Raw genomic sequence first — 25,259 nt, 5'->3', positions numbered from 1 at the left:
GAAAAAGCAGATTAAAACAAATGATTCAGTGGTAATAATACCCGCTGGGAATACTTTTGCGCTCAAGGTTTTGTGTACTGACACAAATCACACTGCTAGTTCTACTACTACAACATAATACTGGAACAAAAATAAAACACCATCAAACTTTTATTATTAATATTACCCTATTTCGACTCGTATTAAATTCAAATTAGCATGGACCAATAATGGTTGAACGTGTTAACGTGGTTCCTTGAACGCCTCATTGGTGAGAATTGGATATTTACGAGTTCCCCTGAATGCAGCATCGCGCTGGGCGTAAACGAATGTGACGTCGCTTTTACAAAATGCGGATCCGATTTCACACTCGACCTGCAATGGTTTAGCTTGGATAATATCTCGTATTATACACAACGCACTTCATATGTATAACTTAGAGCCGTCTGAGCTGATGTATTAGATGGTAACGGATACCCGACGCGGAAAATAAGCGGTTTAATAACATAGTTAATAATACAGGGGAACCACTAGCTGTAGCTAGCAGGCTAATCCTGTTGTACACGAGAAAAGGAAAGTGAAACAGAAATCGCCTTACACTGGACTCTCCGGACACGTTCTGCAGTGAGACCCGTATATCAGGTTTGTGAGCACATCTTTTAAGTCATTCGCCTGATATCTGACCTCAATTTAAAGTAGAATAATGTGATCCCATGCCCGAATGAATGATTTACTCGTCATGTGGTGGTTCTAATTATTAGCTGTAAAGTTATAGCATTAACATACTTGAGATACAGGTACATCATGCAAACCCTCAATCATGCATGGCATTTCATTCTGGTTCTACCAGGAAATAACAAACATTAGACTTGACATGACCCCGTGATCGAAGTAGAAGGCACAAAAGGGTGAACTATGTATCATATGTTGTAGTTATCAACTTTATATCGTCATGATCGAGGTGTATTCAAAGGAATGCACTTCTTCAGTTCGGGCTGTAGTTAAGTTGGAGAACCGTCCATATGATCCTCGGGGTCACCGGAATCGGGCTGTAGATCCGGTGGACTCCCACACCTCGGGGCTTTCTAATACGATGGGGAGCTGTTGTTGTCATGCCGAGACTCCCTGCGCATCCCTGGAGGAGAAGAGCGGGTTGTTGGCTGGAAAGACCGCCGCGCCCCCTGAAACGGGGATAGAAGGTGCTTTCCCGGACAGCCCGACCTCTGATGGGAGGTAAATGTATAAATATGAGTTTAATATAGGATTGTTTACCTGGGAATAAAATGCTGCAATACACATGTAAATTGAAAATGTATTCACATGACAGGGTGTTTTGGTATGGTTTTAACGATTCCATGTTGGGTCTATATTGAACCTTTAAAATATACAGTGTCCTATCTCATGTTCAGAGGTAAGCTACATCTCGTGATGCTCTATGACTGAAGGTGTGTGTGTGTGTGTGTGTGTGTGTGTGTGTGTGTGTGTGTGTGTGTGTGTGTGTGTGTGTGTGTGTGTGTGTGTGTGTGTACTCCGCAGGAAAGCCAGCATGGGTGAGATCAAAGAGGGGGAGATGAAGGAGGAGCAGATCAAAGCGGAGGAGAAGACATCAGTGACGGCGCAGGTGAGACAGGGAGAAAACACTCCCAGCATGCGGCAGGAGAACGGCGTGGTCCAGAAGGAGAGCGCGTGTACGGAAGATGTGGCCCCTCCCACCCGACATCAGAGCAGCGCCGGTGGACCCCTGGACCCCCAGCTCCAGCCGCTGCCCGCCGCTGAAGCCCCAGATGTGGCGGTGACGGGAACAGTCGTCGTGGCAACGCCAGAGAAGCAAACCACAGCAGCGGTGGCGGAGGAGAGATGTTCCCCGCCCAGCACTTCACAGGAAGTCACCGACGCACACTGTGAAGGAGAGCGGAGGAACTCTCCGGAGGGTCTCCGGAAGGAAGAATCGCCAGAGTTCCTGCTTCCTGCTCTGGGGGGCTTCTCCCCCCCGAAGATCTCAAACACACAGTTGCTCTCCCAGCCGCCTCCTTCCTCTCCCCAAACTCCAACCACCCGGTGAGTCATGTGACAGGAAGCAGAGCTCAGGTTAACCCACCAGTCCCGACCTATAGATTGCTCTCTTTGCTACTTATTTTAATTATTTGTTTTGTCTTTGGTAAGTTTGTATTCTCGCTCTCGCTCTCTCTCTCTCTTCCTGTCTGTCTCTTCCTGTCGGTCTCTTCCTGTCTGTCTCCACTGGTGTGCTGGCATGATGGACAGGTAAATCGATATTCTGTTGTTTCCTTCTCACCTCCAGGGCTGTGATACCAGAGTGGAATTTGGAGGAGGGCAGCTCCTCCACAGACCTCCAGGTCTGTTCTCTGGAGCCCCAGGTCTGTGGGGAGGTGCCCGTCGGCAGTTTTGTGGAGCAGATCCATTCCCCGGCCCTCCAGGTCTGTGGTGACGGGCCCAGCCATACTGTTCAAGGGCTCAGCAATACTGTTCATGACAGTTCCCTCCACTCTACTGGGCCCAGTGATGTCCTGTATCAAGAGACCGACTGCCCTGTGGACAGCAGGCAGAGGTGAGCTGCTTCACACTCGTACTCCCAGAACAATGCTTGTGTACAGAGTCATGTCTGTTGTTGCTAGTTCCCCTGTGACCACCAGGGGGCACTAAGTCACCACAGTGAAAGTCCCATTTCCTGTCCTTTATGTTTTCAACATGCAGAGCTAGGGAGTTTTCCAACTGTGCTCCAAAAAAATCTTACATTTAGCAATATTTTGTATAGCTTCTCATTTTTTTTAAGCAGAAAGTCACTGATATGTGAGGGTAAGAACTACCAAGTAAAGTATACAATCATAATTTGAGTAGCTCCAAAAAAAAGTAAGTTCCAAACAAATCAATCGGACAAGATTGCAGAGTAGATATCGGATTCAGAAATAACAGGTTAGTATTGTAAGTGACTGCTTTTCTAAATGGTGTTGCCAAACACAGTTGCATTTAAGACTATGAAGCAAATAAAAATCTGCAAAACAAAATGTAAACCGTTGACGTTGGGCTGGCTGCCTGGTGTCTTTGACAGCGAACCAACTCTGGAGGAAGATCTCCACTCTGACCTCCCATCAGAGCTCAGGGCCTCACCGACGGAGATCAGAGCCTCACCAACGGAGCTCAGAGCCTCACCGATGGAGCTCAGCGACCTCCCGTCGGAGCTCAGGGCCCCCAACGAGACCCTGGAGAAGCCCCCGGAGGATGAACCCAGGCCCCTGGTCACCAGTCCTTCGGGGAGCTGGATCGTGTACAACCACCTGGGGGTGAACCAGGATCAGGATCAGCAGGAAGTGGTCGATGTACAACAGGAAGCAGTTTGGAAAGGAGACGGGCAGGAGGAGGAGGAGGAGGCCACCGGGCGGGGGATGGGGGCTTCCATTGAGCCGATGGATACAAGTGTCGGAGGAGAGGGGAAGGAGACCCATACTGCTGCTGGGGGGGAGGAGGTAGAAATGGATGATGAAGACGAGGAGACGGCGGGTGAGGAGGAGAAGGAGGAGGAGGAGAAGGAGGAGGAGGAGGGGAAGGCGGAGGTGTCCCTGGTGGACCAGGGAGAAAGGTAAGCTTGATGTTTTTCTACTTTAGTGAAGCAATGAGCTCGTTGGACTGGTTAGGACATCGCTCTTCCCATGAGTATTCAGTGTCTGACAGAACGGGAAGGCATGATATGTTTACTTCACATAAGGAATGGGTGTAACAATCTTAACACATAACATGGATAGAAGTGTAAAACACGTATATAGCTGCATTTAAGGGCTTTCAAACTTCTCCTGCGAAGCTGCATGTTTTGAGGGTTGTGTGACTTTCATTCAACTACCTGTGTTCATCAGGGCTTGTAGATGTGAGTCTCTGTTTTATGATTGAGGAAGACCTTGTCCTGTTTTTCCTCCTAGCGACGAAGACATTTATGCATCGAAGGAGGATATGTACTCATCGCCATCCTCTTCGGAAGTCACACGTTAGTAACATATATCATATTTGTAGATCTAACTTTATGACTACGTCTAGCACTGGCATTACTCTATGCTACACTTACTATGCTAAGCTTCTGTATGCTATACTAATATATGCTATGATACTGAATGTTATGCTGCTGTATGCTATGCTAGTCTATGCAATGCCACTACAAACTCTTTGTTATTTCTGCAATGCTAGTCTGTCTATTATAAGCTGATATTCAAAGCTATGCCACTGTACGCTATGCCCAGTTATGTAATGCTAGGTGATGTACTATACTACCATGGACTAACTCCCATGTCCTGTCTCAGCTCTGAAGGTGGAGGAGAGCTGCAGTCTGGCCCCAATGGTGGACCTGCTGTCCTACAGCCAGCGGGAGTGGAGAGGAAACACTACTAAGAGCGCCCTTATAAGGAAGGTCAGTAAGTTTCCAGATTCATTAATGCTAGGGATGCCAGGCGTTAGTTTGAGCTAGCCACACTAACGGCTAGAGTGAAGTAAGTAAAACTTGTAAGAGCTAGCCTCTGCAAATGCTTGCTCGGCCTCGCTAAATTAAATGCGGGTCAGACCAGCTTAAGTTAATGCTAGTTAGTCCTAGCCACAGTGATGGCTAGTTAGACCTAGTTGCAATAAAGACTTGTTTGAGCTAGCTCCACTTAGATGCATTAGCCTAACATTTGTAAGAGCTAACGACAGTTGACTCTTGAAGGTCTTTTTCTTTTTGGAAAGGGTTTCTCTAGTTAAATCCCAGTTGTGTTTCCATTACATATTAAGGACAACACTGTGGTCCGTTAGTCCAAAGTCCAGTCGTTGGACTAAAGGTGGCTTTGAACTGGTCTGCTGACTAGACACGATTTGGATCTATAAAATCCTGTTTTATAGACTTTTATTGAGACTGCTTTTTTTATAACTTTATTTCAACTTTAACGTGGTTCTGTTGTCGTTGGGGCACTGTTCTTTTGAAGACCTTTACGCTGGTCCCCACTATATGAGTGTCTGCCTGTTGCAATGCTGTTGTCATAGTGATCCCGGTGTGTAGTGTGATAGTGCTGGTGATCTGACCTGCGATGGGGCTTTGTTGCAGGGCTACCAGCAGATGATGGCGTGGTTTGGCGGTGTGCGTCGTGTGCGGGGGGACAACTACTGCGCCCTGAGGGCCACCCTCTTCCAGGTCCTCTCCCAGACCACCCAGTCCCCCGCCTGGCTCCAGCAAGATCTCTTCACCACGGTAACCGCACAGTGACGGCCACAACCAGAGTTACTGGAACTAACTGTTTTGTTTAGTATTTTGCTGGGTAGAAAAAAGCGTGTTGAGATAAGGGTTGTTAACCGATGACCGTTTGACCGATGGTTGACCGTATCAACGTTGACCGATCAATCTTGTCGCTTGTCGTTTAAAATATAAATTGGGATCAGTGTGGAGTTAGCCTGGTCCTACCAGAATCTCGTACTTCATTTCATTTGTACAGAGAGTCTGGACCTACTCAATTGACAAGCGTTAACTCACTTGAAGGCGGGTGTCTGTTGAAGTTTAAAACTATTGTGTCACTCTGGATCTGCCATAACCAATCGCTAACGTTTGGCCGGGAATAGACCTCTGAAGAATAAGTCCCGCCTCCGAGGCTCTTGGTTCCATGTTCCATGGTTTCACTTCACACAAAAAGACGATCAGATAAGGTGACTTATTGGAAGTTGGACGGACACTGCGTCTCTCTAGCCCACTGTTTGATTTCTCCTCAAATCCTAATTATTCCCGCATGCGAGCGGCGGAGAATATGATCTCTAAATTATTATGGACAGTAAACTAAACGCTATAAGACTACAGTTAGCCATCTCATTCCAAGATCTTTTTGCGTGAAGTGAAAAAAATTATCCCTCACACTCAATGTTTCCGTCTCCTCCAAACTAAACAAGCGGCGTCTCTTCAGAGCTGTCATTTTCTTAAATGACTGCGGCAATGCTTCAAATGAGCTCCTAACGCTGCCCTCCTCCGATTGGCCCCTGGTGAATCCCGCGCAGGGTCTCAACCAGGTGCGCCCCATCTCAGACCATTGTGGGCGTTCGAGCCCGCTCTCTACACACGGTCAACTTGCAGTAAGCATGCCTCGTGTTTCAATTCAAACACAGGTCGTGCCGCGGTTAGAGCCACTGCCTCTCACTCGGAGATTGTGTGTGTGTGAGTCAGAGGCAGAACGGGAGAGAGATAAACAGTTACAAAATAGCAGCTGGCTGGCGCGGCTCGAAAGGAATGTTATTTCAAATAGCACATTTTAATCTGATACCGGTTAACCAGTATTAACCGGTTAATGAGGCTCGGTGGTCGGTCAAGAATATTTTACATTTTCGCCAGCCCTAGTTGTGATGTTGATGATGCATATTGTTACAGAGTTGAAGAACACATGACAGGGTCCTCTGGATCCAGTGTCACCTGGTTCCATCGGACACTGGTTCCAGTGGGGCTGGTGCCAGTTGCCCTCTGGTTCTAGTGGTCCTGGTTCTAGTGGTCCTGTTTCCAGTGGCCTCTGGTTCTAGTGGTCCTGGTTCTAGTGGTCCTGGTTCCGGTGGCCTCTGGTTCTAGTGGCCTCTGGTTCTAGTGGTCCTGGTTTCAGTGGCCTCTGGTTCTAGTGGCCTCTGGTTCTAGTGGTCCTGTTTCCAGTGGCCTCTGGTTCTAGTGGTCCTGGTTCTAGTGGTCCTGGTTCCGGTGGCCTCTGGTTCTAGTGGCCTCTGGTTCTAGTGGTCCTGGTTTCAGTGGCCTCTGGTTCTAGTGGGCTCTGGTTCTAGTGGTCCTGTTTCCAGTGGCCTCTGGTTCTAGTGGCCTCTGGTTCTAGTGGTCCTGTTTCCAGTGGCCTCTGGTTCTAGTGGCCTCTGGTTCTAGTGGTCCTGTTTCCAGTGGCCTCTGGTTCTAGTGGTCCTGGTTCAGGTGGTCCTTGATTCATTGCCCCCTGGCCCTGTGTCCCCTGGTTGATTGGCCCCTGGGTGATTGGCCCCTGGTTGATTGGCCCCTGGTTGATTGGCTCCTGGTGTGGTGCTCTGTGGACAGTTGCCTGGGGAGCTGGAGGGCCCTGACGGACTACTCAGCCGGTGGTGGTTTCCCGGGGAGTACCAGTCAGGAGACGGCCAAAGCGCCCAACGACTTAAAGGATACATTGAGCTCCTCAGGAAAACGGTATGACACACTACAGTTATGTTATATTGAGGGCTGTTCCTCTATTCAACTGTTTCTGACTAATCACATCATAGGCTGGGATTAAACAAAACATGAACATTGGCTGAGAAAGCCCTCGAATGGAGATATTTACATTCAAAAGACTGATATTTTGCCAGATGTGTAAGGCATTGAATATAATTTGCTGAACTGCACCTCTTGTATATTATCGCAACTGTGACCTTTGGTCTAAATTAGCCTTTGCAGTGATGGCCCTTTTCCACAGGGGAGCCTTATCTAGCTCACCACCAGTGAGACAAGGCTTAGTATCTACCCTATGAGGGGTCCCCCATGTCAAAGTGCTGAATGTTGCCAAAGTTCTGTCCATTTTTTAAATGACCTGGAAAGGATGCTAGTTAGCAGGCAGACTCCATAGTGGCCGTACAGCCCCAACGTCGGTTTGGACGCGCGGTTCGCTCGCTCCGTACGGAGCTTCCCTTTTCAGAGGTAGGCGACAAATCGCCGTAGAACAAGCGTGAGGATCGGGATGGCGTCACTTTTGGTTAGTGCCAGCTCGCGGAGCTCACACACTGGGACTATAAATCAGGTTTGACTCCCAAGCAATCGCTCGCTCTCGCATGGGAAGCCCAACGGCAAAGAGACACAGCCCAAACACCACACAGTAAAACCACTCCAAACCAGTTGGTCATTTCCCCACAAGAGAGTTAGGACATTAGGTATAAAAGGAGGGAGTGCTTTCTTTTAAAAACATAAAAAGAAAACAGCCCAAGACAACTCAAATATACTGACTCAAGAAGTGTCCGTTTAGTTTGTTAACTGTACTTGAGAGTTGGGAAAAGGTTGTAGCCTGGGGCTTGAAACGCCATAGTCAGAGCGTGGCCAGGGAGTTGGACCAGCAGGTCAAAGTAAAAGTGCAGTCTTTAACCTCTCCTGCTGTGGTCACCGGTCCTGGCTCCATTAGGGCCCTGACACAGCGCTGGCCTCTAATTTGTTCCATATGGAGCCTCTTCCTGTCGGGCTATTAATACTACAGTCACAGGAGCCTGACTCGTTACTCACATTCACAATACTGTATAATCCTCCTGACTCAGTACTTACAGTCACATTACTGTATAATCCTGACTAGTTACTTTCACAATACAATGCAAGGCAATCAAAAATGGTGAGAAATAGACATAATGGGAGAGCATGAGCTAAAGTGCATCCAGGCTGTATTTTATTGCACGTATGTTGAAAATAATAAGATATTGTTCATCTAAATTGAAATAGAAATATTGAAGTGGGTATGATCCAGAGAGGGTCTTCAGAAGGACCCCGGCACAGAGGGGAGGGGCTAAAGGTGCTACACTTTAAAGAACCCTAAAGAATTGTTTTTTTTTGTTTTAAACATGGCACTAGGTCTTACATGAACTTCAACATAATAATATACATTTGATCACTGTAACTGAAATAAGACCGTTCTATAGAGCAAACGGGTAAATTCAGATGTTTTGCCATCTAACCCCTTCAAAACAAGGGGGAGGGGTAAGGGGAAGGGGTAGAAATGGGATTGGGCCTTGGTGTGAACGACAGTGGTTTAAACTGAGGGGCCCCAGGCCGGCCTTTATAACTCCTTTAGGCCCAGGCCAGGACTCTCAAGCTGCCCCATGTGTTCTGCCTCAGACCAGCCCAGCCAGTCTGTCGTCATTAAAACCAGAATGATTTGCCGCTGTTGGCGTGTAGAGACCCTCAACGGCTGAGCAACGTTTCACAGGAAGGAGTCCTGAGTTTGTTCTTTGGTCTCTGTGTAAGATGTTGTTGTTCTGGGTTGACTGTAGCACTGGGGGTTAGTTTTAGAGTTGTTGTTTTTGGTTGACTGTAATACTGGGGGATAGTTTTTTAGATGTTTTCCTGGGTTGAGTAACACTTGGGGTTAGTTTTAGATGTTTTCCTGGTTTGACAAACACTGGGGGTAAGTTTTACATGTTGGGGATTGACGATTCACTCAGCTCACAATTCAATACGATACACGATATTGGGTCATGAAGAAAATGTATGACTGAAAAAATATTTTCGCTTATTTTGAAGACACAAAATATGCAAAACAATGCCATTTGCCCTATATTTCCATTTCTTAGGAAACTGTAAACAAGATGTGTTATAGTGACATGGTATAGACTAATCATCTTGTCATGAATGGAAATAAACAAAACGTTTTTCCTAGTCTATTCATTTTTAAGTGCATACTTATGTCCATAAATAAAGTATGAAAAAAAAATTATAATTACATGGCAAACCATCTTTTGGTCTCAACAACACATTTCATCACGTTTTAATATCGCAATATTTTATGGCACGAAATATCGTTACACCCCTGTTAGATGTTGTTGTTCTGGGTTGACTGTAACACTGGGGGTTAGTTTTAGATGTTTTCCTGTTCAACTCCAACACTAGGACTAGGGTTAGTCTCAGATCTTGCGCTTCAATAAGTCATTTAGCCGACCCTTTCCTCCCAGGTGACTAAGTTACGCTGTGGGCAATGCCGGCATTCCCTCCGTACTGCAGCTAGTTTAAACTTGCTACTAGCAGAGGAGCACTAGGAATCAGATTCTGGATACTGTGTGTCGGTTGTGTCTCTTAGGGGTCCAAGTGTGTAAAGACAGTTTGATTTCCAGCCTCAACTTGAGACCGTCTCCCAGCTGATCAGAGCACGACGCAACGGGTCGCCTCCTCACCCCCCCCCCCTTCCCTGACCTCTTCCCCTTCCAGTGGGCGGCGGCGGCGGACTGCCCCACGGCGGAGGCGCGGCGGCGGCTGTGCGAGGGCGTGTTCCAGGGCGGGCAGGAGGAGCTGGGTCTGATGGAGGCCCTCAAGCTGCTGATGCTGGGCCGCGCGGCCGAGCTGCACCGCAGCATGGAGCAGGGCCACGACGTCCCCGTGTTCTGCTGGCTGCTGTTCGCCCGCGACACCTCCCCCTGCCCGCGCACCTTCCTCACCAACCACCTGAGGCAGGTGGGCGTCAGCGGAGGCCTGGAGCAGGTGAGCCAATCACACGGGCCGCAACACAGTGACGCACCACATGACACCCGAGACCCAATGAGAGTCGGGCCTCACTAGGTCCAAGCCAAGTACAGTGCTAATGAGTCAACGGGGCTCCACCCAGATGTATGACAGCTGGATGGATGATCAGCCTACCACTTGGTATAGACTACTGGGTACGAGCTGGACTGTAGCAAGTGGCACTTATTTCATTTATTGTATATAATGATATATTAAAATACATGTTGATCATGTGATTTAATGGTATGTGTCACCATGGGCCCCTGGAATCCTGGAGCCGTCCTGTCCTCTAATATAGGAAGGCCGGTCAACAGGACATGTATTTGAGACCTCCTAAATGTGTTAGTGGTTACTGGCAGACACGCGCCTCCTGGTGTCCTGGTTAGAATACTTATTATGGGCTGGGAAGAACAAACTGCTTCCTGTGTGTGTTGTTGTCCATCCCCAGCTGCTCCTTGCCGACACAAGCAACCTTTATTTACCTTCTCTGATGTTTGGTTCACTTCTAGTGCACTGTGAAACATAAGTCATGTGATCGTATGGTGACCAATCCTGACCATTCCATGGTGGATCTTTCACACAACACCATATGCTGGGTCTGAACTGTAAGCCTTCAAGACCAAGTAGATAGATAACATGGAAATCAGTTTTGCATCACATATCTTTATATATTTTTGTCCCGATGACGTTGTGTTTAGTTCAGGCCCAAGGCTGTTCTATTGTCTTTTCAAACAACGGTCATGCTTAATGTTCTTCAGCAGGAAGTTGGCAGTTTAAAAGGAAGGGATTAACGCGACGGAACATCTGCTGCTGCTGTTGTCGGTCCGTTGAGCAGACGGGAGCGTGCGACTCGCAACCGGTTCCTCTGGATAATTCCAGATGAAGCGTACACTGGCATTCCACATGCGCCGTCGCATGCACACACTTGTCCGGAGCTGCTGCTGCTGCTGCAGGGAGCGTCGGAGTGTCGGACGCAGCGGTCCGGTTAATTGTTGTTTTCATGTCTTCACTGGGAGAGCTGGGGCCGGGAACAGCACTGGAGTACCTTTACTCCCACGGTTCTCATCTTCCGCAGCAAAATGCTACATTATGTAGGCTAGAGTATGTGGAGTTTGTTTCATATTGCAGGGCTTTGGGATTTGTTGAATCTCTTTCTGAGGCAGTTTGTTTTTACTTTGTTTGATTTCTCTATGACCTGAAAGTAGTTGAGTGAAACCCTTGATTCACAAAAAGCAATACTCAGAGCTGCGTGTTCAGCTTTAGATGAGTTGCACATTCAGGCTTTGGTGACTGATACTTCTGCGCACCAACGGCTTTCACTTGGGTAAAGGGTTTCAGATGACTATTGGACGAAGTATTGCTTACAAAGGGGATTACTTTCATTGTAGTGGGCCAAATCCAGTGACTCACTGAGACAGCACGTTGAATATCCTGTTGCTGATCTCCTCCAGTAATGTTTTATACTAATCCCAGAATACACAAACACGCAAATCATAGAAAAATAAACAATAGGTACTAGTGGTAATTAGTTTCGCTATGTGTTCAATCAAATCAAAACAAACAGAACCAAACAGAATGGTTGGAATCAAGAGCTCTCTACCATTTCAACGGTTTCTTTATTACATTTATTAGTAATCCTAGATAATTCAAAATCAAACATTTGATCATGCAACCCATAAGAACATTAAAATATTGTAGAACCTTGAAATAGTATAAAAACCTATCTGAAAATGTGATCAGGGCTTTTAAATACATTGCTTATTACAGCGTTTAACATTAAGATTATTTTACGATATATTATGAATACGATATGCCATGAACATCAATAGAGTATTCATTGCAAATGTTTATTTCAACTGGTAAATCTATCCAACTTAACGTTAGCTAGTTAAATCTATTTTTTTCTTGTTCTCCGGTAACATACAGTAATCCCATCCTGTTTGTCACCCTGCCTGAGGGGGACGGCTGTACTTCTGCTAATGTTCCTTTGGTTGTCATGACTAGGCTAATGATTGATATCCTGTCATTGTTCCAGTTGCTGGTGCCAGGTTTAGTGGACCTGACAGCTTTGCAGAGGCATTTTACTGCGACTTCATGACATTTCATACAATTCTGACACAGTGGTGGAATAACTTATTTTTTTATGTATATATGAGATTGTAAAAAAGCATTTTCCGACTAAATTAGCCAGGTAGTGAAATCTTGCAGCTTCATTGGTCAGATGGATGGGGGAGCCTTCTACAGTGTTTTGGGACACCATGTAACGCACTCTGGAAATTAACGCTACATGGGTTGGGAGATCCAGGGACCCCCCCCTGTGGAAGGGGGTACCTGCTGAGCTGTGGATTGACTGAAGGACCTCTCCGTCCCCCTGCAGGTGGAGATGTTCCTGCTGGGCTACGCCCTGCGCTGCACCATCCAGGTGTACCGCCTCTACATGAGCGGCACCGAGGAGTTCCTGACCTACTACCCCGACGATCACCGTGACGACTGGCCCGCCATCAGCCTGGTCACCGAGGACGACCGCCACTACAACGTGCCGGTCGTCATGGCGACAGCGGCACCAGAAGCAGCGTCCAGATGATAGGAAGAGGGGTTTGGAGGGGGGGGGGAAGCCTCCTCCTACCCGTCCACGTCCTCAGGTCCTTCCAGACTCTGGTGCCATATGACAAATGATGTGAGTTGTGTGCGTGTGTTGCGGCTTGTGTGTTTGTGTGTCAGAACTATAAGCACATGCTGGCCAACACCCAAACCTATTTGTTCCCCCCCTCCTTTTTTGCCAAATTGAAGAACGGTCTTCTGACTCAGGCCTCTGCCGCCACAGAAGTACTAAATATCAGCCACCATGGGGGTGGGGTGGGGTGGGGGGGGGGGGGGTGCACAGTGTCATCCACACTTGAGCCCCAGGCACAGACTTATGGTCTTGTCAGTCCCCTTTCTTTGTGTCGCACCAATATTACATCAAAACTTTGGAATTAAGAAATCTGGGTGTGTTCAAACACCAGCTGTGTGTGTGTGTGTTTGAGAGAGAGAGAGAGAGTGTGATTGAGTGAGTGACAAACTGCCTTTTAACCAAGCTGTTCTTGGGGTGAGATGTGCCAACGTCCTACACCAGCCTTCGGCCCTGCAGTGCCGGGGCCCAGCTCAGTGTTTCCCCCGCTTACGGACGCCCGGTTTGGATGTGTTGTGGTGGGTGACCCTGCCCGTCGTCTATAGATACTCGGCGATGAAGTGATTCAAAAGATGCCTTGAAAGGGTCCTGTGTATGTGAGCAGGCCGCCGAGGGATGAAGGGTGGGGTCTGAACCCGAGGTTGGGCTCCACGGTACTGCGGCCTCATGCGGTGCTCCAAGTTGCCTTAGATTTAATGCACAATAAGTAGGAGGGTCTAACGCGTCCCCGACCGCCAGGACGCCACCATGGCCCGCCTTTCAGCCGGTGGCTGAGAAGAGGACTCTGATTAGTCTGATCTCTTGGTTGTTTATTCGGGGGGGGGGGGGGAGAGTGGGAATCTAAAATGGGAATAAAAATAATTTGTTTTCCAAGCTGGCGTCCCCGTTTGTGCTCCTGTCTTTAGTACAGAGGCTGGAGGCGTGGGTAAATATTAAATCAGTTTATTAGCCAAACAAGGAGGCCTGTACATTATTTACAGAACCATGCGTGCAGAACAACAGCGGGCCGCTTTGGAAGGCAGACAAACTGAATCTTCTAGAAGAACAAGCTTCTGAGAGCAGGGCCTCCCGCCCCCCTCGTCCCTTAAATATACACGTAGCATCACCTATAGAAAACAATACTCTGTACATCGTTATGTCAAACACAAGTTGCACCAGCGAACAAGGCCCACCGTATGAAGTCAAACAAGGCCTTATCGGCAAGTTTCAGAGAAAATAATGATAAAAACGTAAAATATGTTCCTCTATTTCATAACTCCACAAGCACACCAGAGACAAGGTCCTCCTGTGTCCGTTGTTTTTTATTTTTTTTCCCTTATCCGGTTCCCGGTAACCACGGCGATGTAGGAGGTGACCGAGATCCAGAAGACGTTGAGGTCGTTGACATGGGGTGAGGGGTCAACACTTGGAGGTGGATGGCTTTCTGTACAATGTGCGTCGGAATAGTTGAGGGATGGGGGGATTCAACACAGAAAAATACCTTTTCTCTCTTAAATAAAAATCGAAGAAAAAATGTAAAAGCGCTTCGTAAACATGGAGGTTCACCGTTCAGTTTTTCATCTGGGTCGATTATTTTTCAATCCAAACCAGTCCTGAATGCTCTTCCAATGTGTACTGGAACGTTCCACGATCTCTCTCTATGGGGCCCGCTGAACCCCAAGGTTCAGGCCCTACTCCTGCTCATCTTCCTCCTGCAGCTCCTCGATGGCCTCCATCTGGCTCCTGGGGCTGACCTCGCTCATGGGGGCGGAGTCTTCCTCCACCACCAGCTCATTGGACAACTCACTCTTTCTCTGTTGGCGGGCGGGAAAAAAATAATTCAGTTAGGATAGGACTGGGTATGACAAACGGCAGTTTGTGGTTCTGAAAGATTAAGTTTAAAAGGTTAGGTCGTAACTACCAAATGAACAGTTTCAATGGTTAGAAAAAGTAAAGTACCCACCTGTTGTCTGTAAACGTAGCACGCTGCTATGGCAACCATTGTAGACTCTCCTATGAAACCAGCCAATAAGGACCCAACGCCAAGCGTGGCCCCGTGAACGCTGAAAACAAAAGAAGACGAAGGTGAGGAAGAAGCTTGAATGTTTAACCCCATCTAGCGCTGCCCTCTGGCTAGCAGTCAGTGCTCGTTCTGCTACTGTGTGGTTTTGTTTCTACGTGTTCGTGCACACATTGGTCATTATAACAGGGTTAGCATGAGTCCCCAGAAACTATCTTATCCTTCGGAGGATCAGGCAGCCCTGCTAGCATACCTCCAGCTAATCTCATTATCTCATTAGCTTGTTACGTTAGCGAGTCCATATGCTGTTCTATTACCAACGCTGGAGGCTGTTATGGAAATGTCTATTTTTAGGTTAACAATTGTTATATCTTTCCTTCGATGTAAGGACATTACATTGTGGGGAAGGGGGTGACACTGTATTCAGGGCTCACTCTGCTAGAAACAAGACTGCTGTATGCATACAAAAAATATGCATTTCTAACTATTGTGTGCTGTAGATGGTTCATCTGACCAAGACGCAAAATCTCAAAGAAATTGCCATGACTGAAGGCTTTCAAGTTATTCACATGTGATACTGACCAGGTTAACTCGCCACTAATTTGATATGTGCAGATGTACTGCAAATTACGAGTTTGGGGATATTAATATTCTCAGCCACTTCCTAAGTCACTTTGGAAGTTAGCAAGGCTATGAGCTATGTAGCTAGAATAATAAACAAGTTAGCTTGAATAAAAGCTGTGTTTGCTAGTATAAAAGGAAAAAGATAAAAGAATAAAATATAACAGCTGAGTAATCAATGATGGACGCTGGGGTATCTAGGATCAAAGTTTGTGGTAAGTTGGCAAGGAAAAAAGATCTCAAGATTGATAGATTTTGTTTAGATAAGTGAAGTAATGCTTTAGGATTTCACTGACCCCTGTGTGACCCCATGGCCTTGACCCTGTGACCCTGGGGTGGTCCCCTTCCCTTGAGCCCCCGTGACCCCAGGCTGACTCACCCCATGTAGGGCAGCACCACCAGGCTGGTGATAAGGACGATGATCCTCAGGATGGAGCTTGGCGCCAAAACAAACGTCTTCTTCAGGGTCATCAGCCAGCCGGTGAGGTGGGCCCTCACCGTCACTACACACACACACACACACACACACACACACACACACACACACACACACACACACACACACACACACACACACACACACACACACACACACACACACACACACACACACACACACACACACACACACACACACACACACACACACACACACACACACACACACAGGAAGATCAGCTCACTGGTCCAACTTTAGCAACTTGGCACCCACAGTTAATGAACTCGTCCGGAATGAATGTAACAAATCAACGCTAAAAAGACTCTGGATAAACACCTCATCGGCCACAGGGTTCAACGCCCTCGTCAGTCTGCAGCTGCAACATGCTGTCACCACAAATTAATCAATAATCCAACGTGCTCTTTAAAGTGCAAACTTCAAAATTAATCAGTTTTTGAAATCACGAGTAAGAGTCAGATCAGATGTATCATGGAAAGGATTAGGCCGTGATGACAGGTCAACTCCAGTCTACCAGATGATACCGTCCACCACCCTCTCTTGTGGGTAGGATACTCCCACATTGTGATATCACAATACATTGGAACCGGCTTGTAATGGCTGAACTTCTTGAAATAAGGGCAGTTTGAACACCTTGACAACTGTATGTTGAAGATTATCCAGAATTCCTACCTGGCACAGGGAAGAAGGAGAAGATGCGGAGCGGGACAACGCAGAGCTCTGCAAACGAGTACTTCACCCCGATCACGTTCACCAGGATCTTCTCGGAAACGTTAGGACTCCAGAACACCACAAAACACAGCTGGAAAACACAAATGAACCCAATGAACTAACAGACAAATGAACTACAGCCCAAATGAACTACAGCCCAGAGGAACTACCCAACAGCGCAAATGAACAACAGCTTACATTTTTCAGAATAGCCCAAATTAACCACGTAACCCAATCGACCTACAAATTAACCACAAACCTCCCCAAATTAACTAAGTTTCTTTCTGAAAACATGGCCCATCTTCCCCTATTTTTGATGAAATAAGGTGTGATAATAGTTTAATAAATGTTAATGTAATTCAGGAACATGTCGACAGACTTTTGGATTTTTGTGTGATATGTAAATAAACCGTCACAACCGTCCCATTACTGAATCAGTTTCTGCACTGGAGGGGGTGCTAGGGGAGCTTGGGATACGTCTGATTCAGATCCACTGACGGCAGGGGAAATCAACCCCCCGCAGCCTGTGACAGGAGGTGGAGCCTTCATCCTCCCCTGTCAGACCTAATCATCGTTGGAAGCCAGGGATGCTGCCCCAAACTGGTTTTCCAACATGACTTATCATCGCTTTCCTTGTTGTTGTCATTCAGCAGACGCTTTGAACCAAAGTGATGAAGGTGCGGCTAGGGGTTTGGGACATCTTGCTCTGGGACGCCTGCAGCTGGTGCGAGGACATTGGGGATCAAACTCAGAACAATGGAGCTGAGAGGCAGTCACGAACGCCTTCCTGCACATATCCCCGAGTTATTGCACATTGTGTACTCTGAGGCTGCGGGGCTGGGTTCTCCTCATTAATCCGCCGACCCGACAGAGCAGGTCCAGACACGCTGCTGGTCGGGCTGGGCCGGGTAACGCAGCCCGCCCCCCTGGACTTGTTGACAGTGTGGAGGGCCTGCTCATCTGGTTCCGTCTCCTCCTGTTTGATCTAAACACGCTCGAAGCCACAAGGCTTCCTGTCGGGGAGCAGTGCGTGGTTTGTTCTGACCTTGATGCTCGCTGGGTTCAAGTTTAGGACAGCCCTCTCAGGAACCCATCCATCACATCCTGATCAGAGATCTGATCATCTCCAGACGCCACCACTTCAGCCTTAAATACCGTCTGTTAGCATCTCTAGAAACCACTGAGGTACAACGACAACAACTAGAGGCACCTGAAACTTTTGACCTAAATTCCACCCTAATGTTTCCGCCTCTCCTCTCTCTCTCTCTCTCTCTCTCCTCGTCCTTCCTCTTCCTTGCAATCTGATTCCAAAGCTTCAGGTCTACTCTGCAGGAGAACACGACGTTCAACTGAGCTAGACCCGAGAATGTGTACACACACACACACACACACACACATGAACGAACGAAACCCGAGAAGCCGCGCAGCCTTTGTTTATGAGCGCTATGCCAAGCATGAGGAACACGTGGTTCACAACACTGAGCGCACCAATCCAACACCTGCCTCACTTTTATTTTGGAAGGCTTTAACCTTGGTGTTGGCCCAGTGACCAATCAAGAATACTTTTTAGTCCCTTAACTAACTCTTAGGATTGATCGATGAGGTGGAGAAACACCCCATCATTTTAATAGTTTGTTGTTTTTCTCCATGTATGACTACTAAAATGGTACCTAGAGTTACCTTAAAAAGCGCTAAATCCTAGCTTTAATGGGTCCTCATGTATAACAGACCACAGGTACCTCAAACCATGTCACACCCTGCTTCCTTCAAAATAAAAGTACAACAATAATTCCTCCGAAATAAAATCCGGCCACGCAGAAGAACTCAACGTTAGGACCCCAAAGAGACGCAGCAATAACAACAATGCGGTGCCATGCCAACCCGCATGTTTGTAGCATCATAGGGTGTCGTTACCGTGAGAGAGAGCACCACACAGCATAATGTGAACTTCTTGATGTGCGTCTTTGTGACCAGACTCCCAGCACTCAACTTGTTGCTCGGGTTGTTCTGTTGGGTGAGAGAGAACACAGAGAGGGTCAGGGTACTGAGTGAGGGAGTGAGGTGAAGTTCAGCACAGCGGCTGCTGTCGTTGGTAACGGATACAATCGTTAAAGGGGGCCTGTCTTACCTTGTCGAAGGCGGGGTAGACAGCCCTCAGCTCAGTCAGCCAGCCGTAGGGCATGTGGCCCACGGGGTAGGTAGCAGTCAGGACCGCCACCGCCTAAAGGGGGGAGAGAGGGAGGGAGGGAGGGAGGGAGGGAGGGAGGGAGGGAGAGGAAAAGTTTGTTGTCGTTTTTCTACCTCATCTTCATTGGCATGTTGTTGAAACATTCATGACCATAAAGCCTTCTAAACTTGACCTTGAGAAAAAGACAGAGAGAGAGAGTGAAAAGCCACAGACAGAGAGATAAGAAAGACAGACAGGGGGAAGTAGAGAGGGAGCCGCAATCTCATCTTTTTATTTGCTGCAAAGCAGGAAACCTTTTTTTTTACTGGTGTCTAAGGAAACTATTGACCTCAGAATAAATCCCGGACCATCAAAGCACTCTGTGTTTGGTGTGTGTGTGTACGAGTGATTGTGTGTAAAACAACAGGCGGTGTGGGGAACAGTAGCAGTGTGTTCACAGCGCTGGGTCCCCTCGCGTCGCCCTAACGAAGGCCTGATTCACCGCCGCCGCTGCTGCCTTGTCCACCGGTTCCAGAGCGTTCTGGTAAACAGCTCTGCTTTGTCTGCGGCCGGGAAGCCCTCCGTTAGCCAGAAACCTCCAGAGGGAGGCCCTCCAACGCTATGCAACGCTGTCCCCCTCGCTGCTCCAACCCCCAAGTCTGTTCCCCTTCCTGAATACAGCCGTATACCTGTGCCCTCGCTCTAACCCCACTGGTTCCCAACTCACTTTCACTAATCACCACGTGATTCACTCATTGTTTTTGATTCCGTTATCTAGTACCAGCTCTGCTATACTCGCTTTTTGAACCAGGTACTTTTGTTTCCTCTGGCGATAGTACCTGCAGATAGTATCCCCTCGTTGTTGAGGTCGTCATGGGGTCACCTTCCACACGACACACAAAAGAACAGTGGAGGAAATCGAAGGGATGTGGTTGATCTTCCTAGTTTGGCGGGTATAGGAGCAGTGATGACGCTAGTGGCAAATCTCTCTGACCAATCAGTAGTCCTCAGTGTTTTCAGGTAGCTGGTACCATCAGCTTTTCCAGTAGATTCAAGTCGAGGTCAGCTACAGAATCATCTCCCAGGGTGGCCCCCCAGAAGGTGGGGGCTCCCATGTGGGGGCTCCCCGGTGGCGCCAGGCCCCCTCTAGTGCTCACCTCGGTGGCAGCAACGCTTCCCTTCAGGTCTCGGGAGACGAAGAGGTTGACGATAGGTCTGCTGATCCTCTGGGTGGCCAGGATGAGGGCCAGGGGCCACCAGAAGCTCAACATCTTCTTGATGGTGGCGTCGCCCTGCCGGGGAAATCAGACGGTTAGGCCGGAGACTCATCTGTGATCTGTCTAATGTCATGTTTTACTGCAGCTCGTATTGGACGTTTTCATTCCCTTCACCTTAGTTTGGTATTCATTATTACTGTTAACTTTATGGCTTTATTCTTGCTATGCAGTTGACCTGACTTGCCATAAGAATTTCATTGGAATGAATTACACAGTGGTAAACTCCACATCGGTTGATAAAAATAACAATGGTCCTTCCAGGTGTGTCGTAGTAAAAAAACAGCCTTCCCAACAAATGTATTAAGCATCTAATCCAAACTCGATTAGAGTTAAACTCAAACCTGATGCATTTTTTCAAAGCCATGGTTAGGATTGGAGTTAAGGTTTGTACTAGGTTGGAGGCTAAGGGTTAGAGCTAGGGTTCGTGCTAGGGATATGTTTTAGGGTTAGAGATAGAAATATGACCAGAGGTAGGATAAGGGTTAGGCCTATGAGGTTAGGTTTTAGAATTGGAGTTGGAGGTAGGGCTAGGTTGAGGGCTAGGACTAGCGTCAGGGTTAGCATCGCGGAGAGGCTATCAGGGAGGGTCTTACCCCGACGTCCATGCCGCTGGAGTCTGGGATGTTGTCGTGGATGTTGCAGTAGTAGCCCAGACCCACGATGGTGAAGCGGACCATGGCGCCCATGTAGAGGGACAGGATGGGTATGAGCATGGGCTCCACACACTTCAGGTTACTGTGGAGCAGGATGGCCACGAACACAATCTACCAAGAGAAGAGCACGTAAGGTAACTGTGGAGCAGGATGGCAACAAACACAATCTACCAAGAGAAGAGCACGGAAGGTAACTGTGGAGCAGGATGGCAACGAAACCCAATCTACCAAGAAAAGGACCACACGCTGGGGTCAACAGACCAGGGAATTACATCATGGACCAGACAGATTAGATTACTATAACTAACTCTGTGCATTTCTTATAATGGATCAATTCAGCATCAATCATCCTCAGTTTGTTGGCCAAGGTAACCTCTGCTACAATAAGGGTCGCAGTGGTAATGTACCAGACGACGCCAGAACTGATTTTAAAATTGGCTGTCTGTGGAGAGGGGGAAGAGGCATTACCTGGGCCACGACATCAGAGATGGAGGCGGAGCCTACGATGACGCTGTACTTGTGCTTCAGAAGGATCCCTGCGTGGATCCACGCCTTCAAACAAACAGAGAGACGGAGATAGGGTTACTTCCTCTGGAGACACAAAGCTCTTCAAAAACTGTCTTTTCATGGCTGATAACAGAACAACTATAGCCTCGATAATGGAAGAAAAGTCAACATTGAAGACAGGGAGGGGCCGAGATTGGTGAAACTACGGGAACCAAAAGACAACCATGTTTGATTTGTTGGCAAGATTTCAAAGAAGGTGGTACTTTCAAAAACATTGCTAGGCCGTTTAAAAATGTATCTAGAAACTGGGTTAACTAGTTGCTCATTATAGTTGATACACAGGAACTACGGGTTTGAGTGGCAAATATTCAGCAACTAGACAGAGTACTAAATGGGTATCTAGTAGTAACTAGTCAACAAGCTGAGGTTCACCATGGCGTCGAGTAGCGGGAAAGCAGCGAGGTAGAGGAAGGCCCGGCGCGTCTTGTTGCCCACCGAGTCGTCCACGTGGTGCAGCTTGTTGATGATGTAATAGCCCAGGTCCGTCTGTGCTGCAGCAGGGACAGGAAGTGGTCGACATTAACTCACCACCATGCAGGAATACCACTGTGGCTTCACTGTAGTAATGATCACAGAAGACGGACATATACACATACTTCATGCTGTGCGTACGTGACCCAAGCTAGACAATATTTTAAATGCGTCTCAACTTGATTGTTTTAGATAAACAAAAACCAAACAAACACACCAATTACCACATGGGAGTTTTCGACCTAAAAGCAACCACTCCACCATTTAAAACTTTTCTAAGCTCAACTTTGGCTCACATTTAGTTACCACGGGTTTTGTCATGTTTTCATGAAGTAAAAGGGTTACACCACAAGACCCCTTTAATCCAATACATCAAACAAAACCTGTAGGAATGCATCGTGGGAAACTGAATCAGTGTGGCTGAAAAACGCACCGATGAGAATGTGTAGGACGAAGGCTATTATCCCGGCGGCGACCATGCAGAGTACGGCCTTGCGGCGGTCCCGGCGGCTGTTGACAAACACCAAGCCCACATTCTTGAAGTCGCTCATGGGCCCTGTGAAGAACTTCATCAGGGAGTAGGCTAGCCCATAGCTAGCTAGCATCTCCACCGCATCCTCCTTCACAGTGGCTATACCTCTGTTCAGAGCCTGGAAAGGGGGGGGGGGAAAGAGAACCAGACAGAGAGAAGGAAGTGAGACAGCACATTTGGAGCAGGCAGACCAGATGCCGCAGACATCATCATGACTAGGCCTTTCTTTATCACAAACCAAAACACACGTTTGGCTTTTGAAGATAAATAACAGGCAGTTTGAATCGGTTTGTGGGGACATTGAGGAAGGGGGGTTGTACGAATCAATAAAGGATTTATTTGTTAGTTAATTAATTAAATAAACAGACTGTCTACAGGAAAGATAGCCAAAAATGGAAACATGACAAATCAAGCGTACCAGTAAAAAATAACAATACGCCGCTATCAACTCATTCTGTCTCCGGAAGTGGAAAATCCAGCTGCCAGGATCCAGCGGGGAAAATCTATTTATAGCAGCTTACATAAGCCAAATCCCTTCCTTATGTACTCTCGCGGGGCTTTAATTGAACGCCGTCTACTCTTAAACAGAGTATCCATAGCAAGATAAACAGTCTGACAGGATGATGGTCATTAAGGAAACCGACTGGCGATTTTTTAGCTCATAAGGACGACCCGCCATCTCTCTCTCGCTCTCTTAAAAAAAAAAAAAAAGGCCCAGACATTGGTTTGCCTTCTAATTTGAATCACGGCCATCGCTAAGCCGGTTTGTTTAAACATCAGATTTTCCCCAAGGACTTTAAATGTTAATAAAAATCCCAACCCGTATTCATTAATATATATTTTTTGATGACAATCAAGCCTCGTTTAAGTGGTCTTTAAAGGACCGGGTATTACAGGCGCCCTCGTACAGGCTCCATACCCCTTGTGTTGTTTACCCTGCCGTGAGACGAGCTACCGGTCCCAGAAGCCACCATCCATCCATCTATCCATCTAACGGTCACCAAACCCCCTCCCCCTTGTCACAACCACGACCCGAACCTACTCCAGGGCTAATCCTTTTATCAAAGGAAAAACACGACGGAATGTACGGATGGAAAAACAACACCACATTGATCTGATGAGGAGACTGCGGCGCGGGTCGCTTCGGACCCGCAGCAACACAACGAGTCCACGCCACACGGTTACCTGCTCGCCGACGTCGATGGCCACATTGGTGATCGCCAGCGGCACCAGAAAGCGCATGAGCGGCAAGTACGGAGTGAGGGATGGAAAGTCCATCATGGTGACGCCGTCGGGTTGTCAGGACGTGGGGCATCTGCCAAGGTCTTGATGGATTTAAAGAATTCGGATCGCAGGCCGAAAGACGCTATCGACACCTGTACTCTGGCGGGTTTGACGAGAGCCCCGGTCACCGATCAGACGACACACGTCGAGGCGATCCGACACCGGCAGCGGCTCAGAGCGAAATGTTCCGTTGAACGGAGGCGAAGGTCACCAGAAATCGCCAATGAGCGCATCATTTTCCTCCAGAAACATGGTCTGAAATATCACAGCTTGACGCCCGGGATGAGAGGAACACAATGAAACACCTCAGACCGACGGAACCGAAGACATCGCTTGGCAACAGGGGGTTCAGAAGTGAAACCGTAAAGGTGTCCTCCACTGTCGAGGCTATTGTTTTAAGCCTTGCGTTTTATGGGCTGCGTTGAATGTTCCTGGGTCTGCTGCTCGTCCTCCACCCTCCGCCGACTGAAGTCACCGCACGTGGGTTGGCGTCGCGTGACGTCACATAACGATATAAACCTGTTATTTATCGCGTGTGTGAACCAGTCGATGGACAACATAGAGCAACGATGGGATTTATGTTGAGTTACCAGAACGTATTTCCCCTTCAACCTTTCACGTTTGAATGAATAACTTAAATATACAAAACCTACACAAATGAAGAAGACGTAATTATTAAGATAATTTAAGAAGTAGGTCTATAATTGAAAAAGTACACGAGCTTTTAGAAATGTGGTATGAACACGTACATTGGTGTATGCTTTATATAGATGTATAGATCACTTGACCTACTTGTGCGTAAAGTAATCTGTACATTGTGGTCGCGCGGTGCCATCTAGGGGACAGATTGGTCCATTGCAACTCTCGCCTTAGAAATGGGGACCGTAATAATCAGTTTATAAAAAGAAGTGTGATGTAGCCTACATCAATGCGTCATAATTCAAATTAATCATATACATTATTTATTATTTCAGATTATCTACACAAAGTGTTGTAATGATGAGAATTCGATGTATGGAAAATCTGCTTATGATTTTTCCAAACGTTTTACCTTTTATAGCCATGAACTCAGCGGCCCTTTAGAGCAAGTAAAAACGTAAACATATTGTCAAAATAGCATAACTCCACCAGCAAGTAGGTATACTATAACCACCACCATCTTCCGAGACTGGCATCATACTGTACCGCAATGGAAGACTACAAACTGCCTCCAATAGTTCCCAACTTCCATACAGTGCAAATATGGACATTATCAAGTCAGACAATTGAACAATCAAATCTGGATGTATGGAATTTACACAAGTATTATATGCACAAGGAAATGTCGGCCTGCTTAAAAGTTAAAGCAGATAAGCCCTTACAATGCTACAGATAAGGTTGCACAACAAAAATAAACTATACAATACAATTTACAGTTACAAAATCCAGAACATTGGAATGTTGAAATAGTGTTCACAAGGTAGCAGAGAGAGACTTTGTCATAAAAACACACACTGTAAGACCTTGCAATAAATACTTGAACTTGATAGAGAAGATTACATGTTAAAATGTGCACATTTTTGACATACATTTCAAATGTATTATTGCTGCCTATAACTGCCTGTGTTGAGGTCATCTTGCAGACTACAAGACTCGGTGGAGAATGAACCACAGAACATGAAGGAAACACCTG

The 25,259-nt window shown here is 47.3% G+C and overlaps 2 protein-coding genes and 1 long non-coding RNA gene across 3 annotated transcripts; 1 reads left to right on the top strand and 2 right to left on the bottom strand.

Moving 5' to 3' along the window:
• Positions 1 to 320: 320 nt before the first annotated feature.
• LOC132452791 (uncharacterized) lies at positions 321 to 3,180 on the bottom strand. The gene is made up of 2 exons (XR_009524510.1): positions 3,052 to 3,180; positions 321 to 2,553 (listed from the first exon to the last, which is right to left on the bottom strand). It is a non-coding gene; the product is annotated as an uncharacterized LOC132452791 (long non-coding RNA).
• On the top strand, positions 3,150 to 14,327 carry LOC132452789 (ubiquitin thioesterase otulin-like). The gene is made up of 7 exons (XM_060045568.1): positions 3,150 to 3,574; positions 3,909 to 3,973; positions 4,284 to 4,390; positions 5,057 to 5,200; positions 7,013 to 7,138; positions 9,887 to 10,156; positions 12,555 to 14,327. Exons 1-7 carry the CDS (start codon positions 3,150 to 3,152, stop codon positions 12,759 to 12,761), a joined length of 1,344 nt encoding a protein of 447 aa, XP_059901551.1. The 3' UTR covers positions 12,762 to 14,327.
• Positions 13,775 to 24,267, bottom strand: LOC132452788 (progressive ankylosis protein homolog). The gene is made up of 12 exons (XM_060045567.1): positions 23,489 to 24,267; positions 22,205 to 22,421; positions 21,673 to 21,791; positions 21,202 to 21,285; positions 20,674 to 20,844; positions 19,961 to 20,095; positions 18,765 to 18,857; positions 18,551 to 18,643; positions 16,598 to 16,727; positions 15,848 to 15,971; positions 14,791 to 14,890; positions 13,775 to 14,641 (listed from the first exon to the last, which is right to left on the bottom strand). The coding sequence occupies exons 1-12, from the start codon at positions 23,582 to 23,584 to the stop codon at positions 14,519 to 14,521; spliced, it is 1,485 nt and encodes a 494-aa protein (XP_059901550.1). The 5' UTR covers positions 23,585 to 24,267; the 3' UTR covers positions 13,775 to 14,518.
• Between the last annotated feature and the right edge of the window lie 992 nt (positions 24,268 to 25,259).

The sequence above is a fragment of the Gadus macrocephalus genome, chromosome 23, assembly GCF_031168955.1.
Source record: "Gadus macrocephalus chromosome 23, ASM3116895v1".
Taxonomy (NCBI): Eukaryota; Metazoa; Chordata; class Actinopteri; order Gadiformes; family Gadidae; genus Gadus; species Gadus macrocephalus.
This window is presented reverse-complemented; position numbering and strand designations above follow the sequence as displayed.

Coding starts and splice junctions, on each gene's coding strand:
- LOC132452789 (XM_060045568.1), top strand. CDS start 3,150: ATGGAGCTCAGCGACCTCCCGTCGGAGCTCAGGGCCCCCAACGAGACC. Junction 3,575..3,908: donor CTGGTGGACCAGGGAGAAAG/GTAAGCTTGATG, acceptor TTTTCCTCCTAG/CGACGAAGACATTTATGCAT. Junction 4,391..5,056: donor AGAGCGCCCTTATAAGGAAG/GTCAGTAAGTTT, acceptor GCTTTGTTGCAG/GGCTACCAGCAGATGATGGC.
- LOC132452788 (XM_060045567.1), bottom strand. CDS start 23,584: ATGATGGACTTTCCATCCCTCACTCCGTACTTGCCGCTCATGCGCTTT. Junction 21,286..21,672: donor TCCCGCTACTCGACGCCATG/GTGAACCTCAGC, acceptor GTTTGTTTGAAG/GCGTGGATCCACGCAGGGAT. Junction 14,891..15,847: donor GTGGTGCTGCCCTACATGGG/GTGAGTCAGCCT, acceptor TTTTGTTTTCAG/CGTTCACGGGGCCACGCTTG.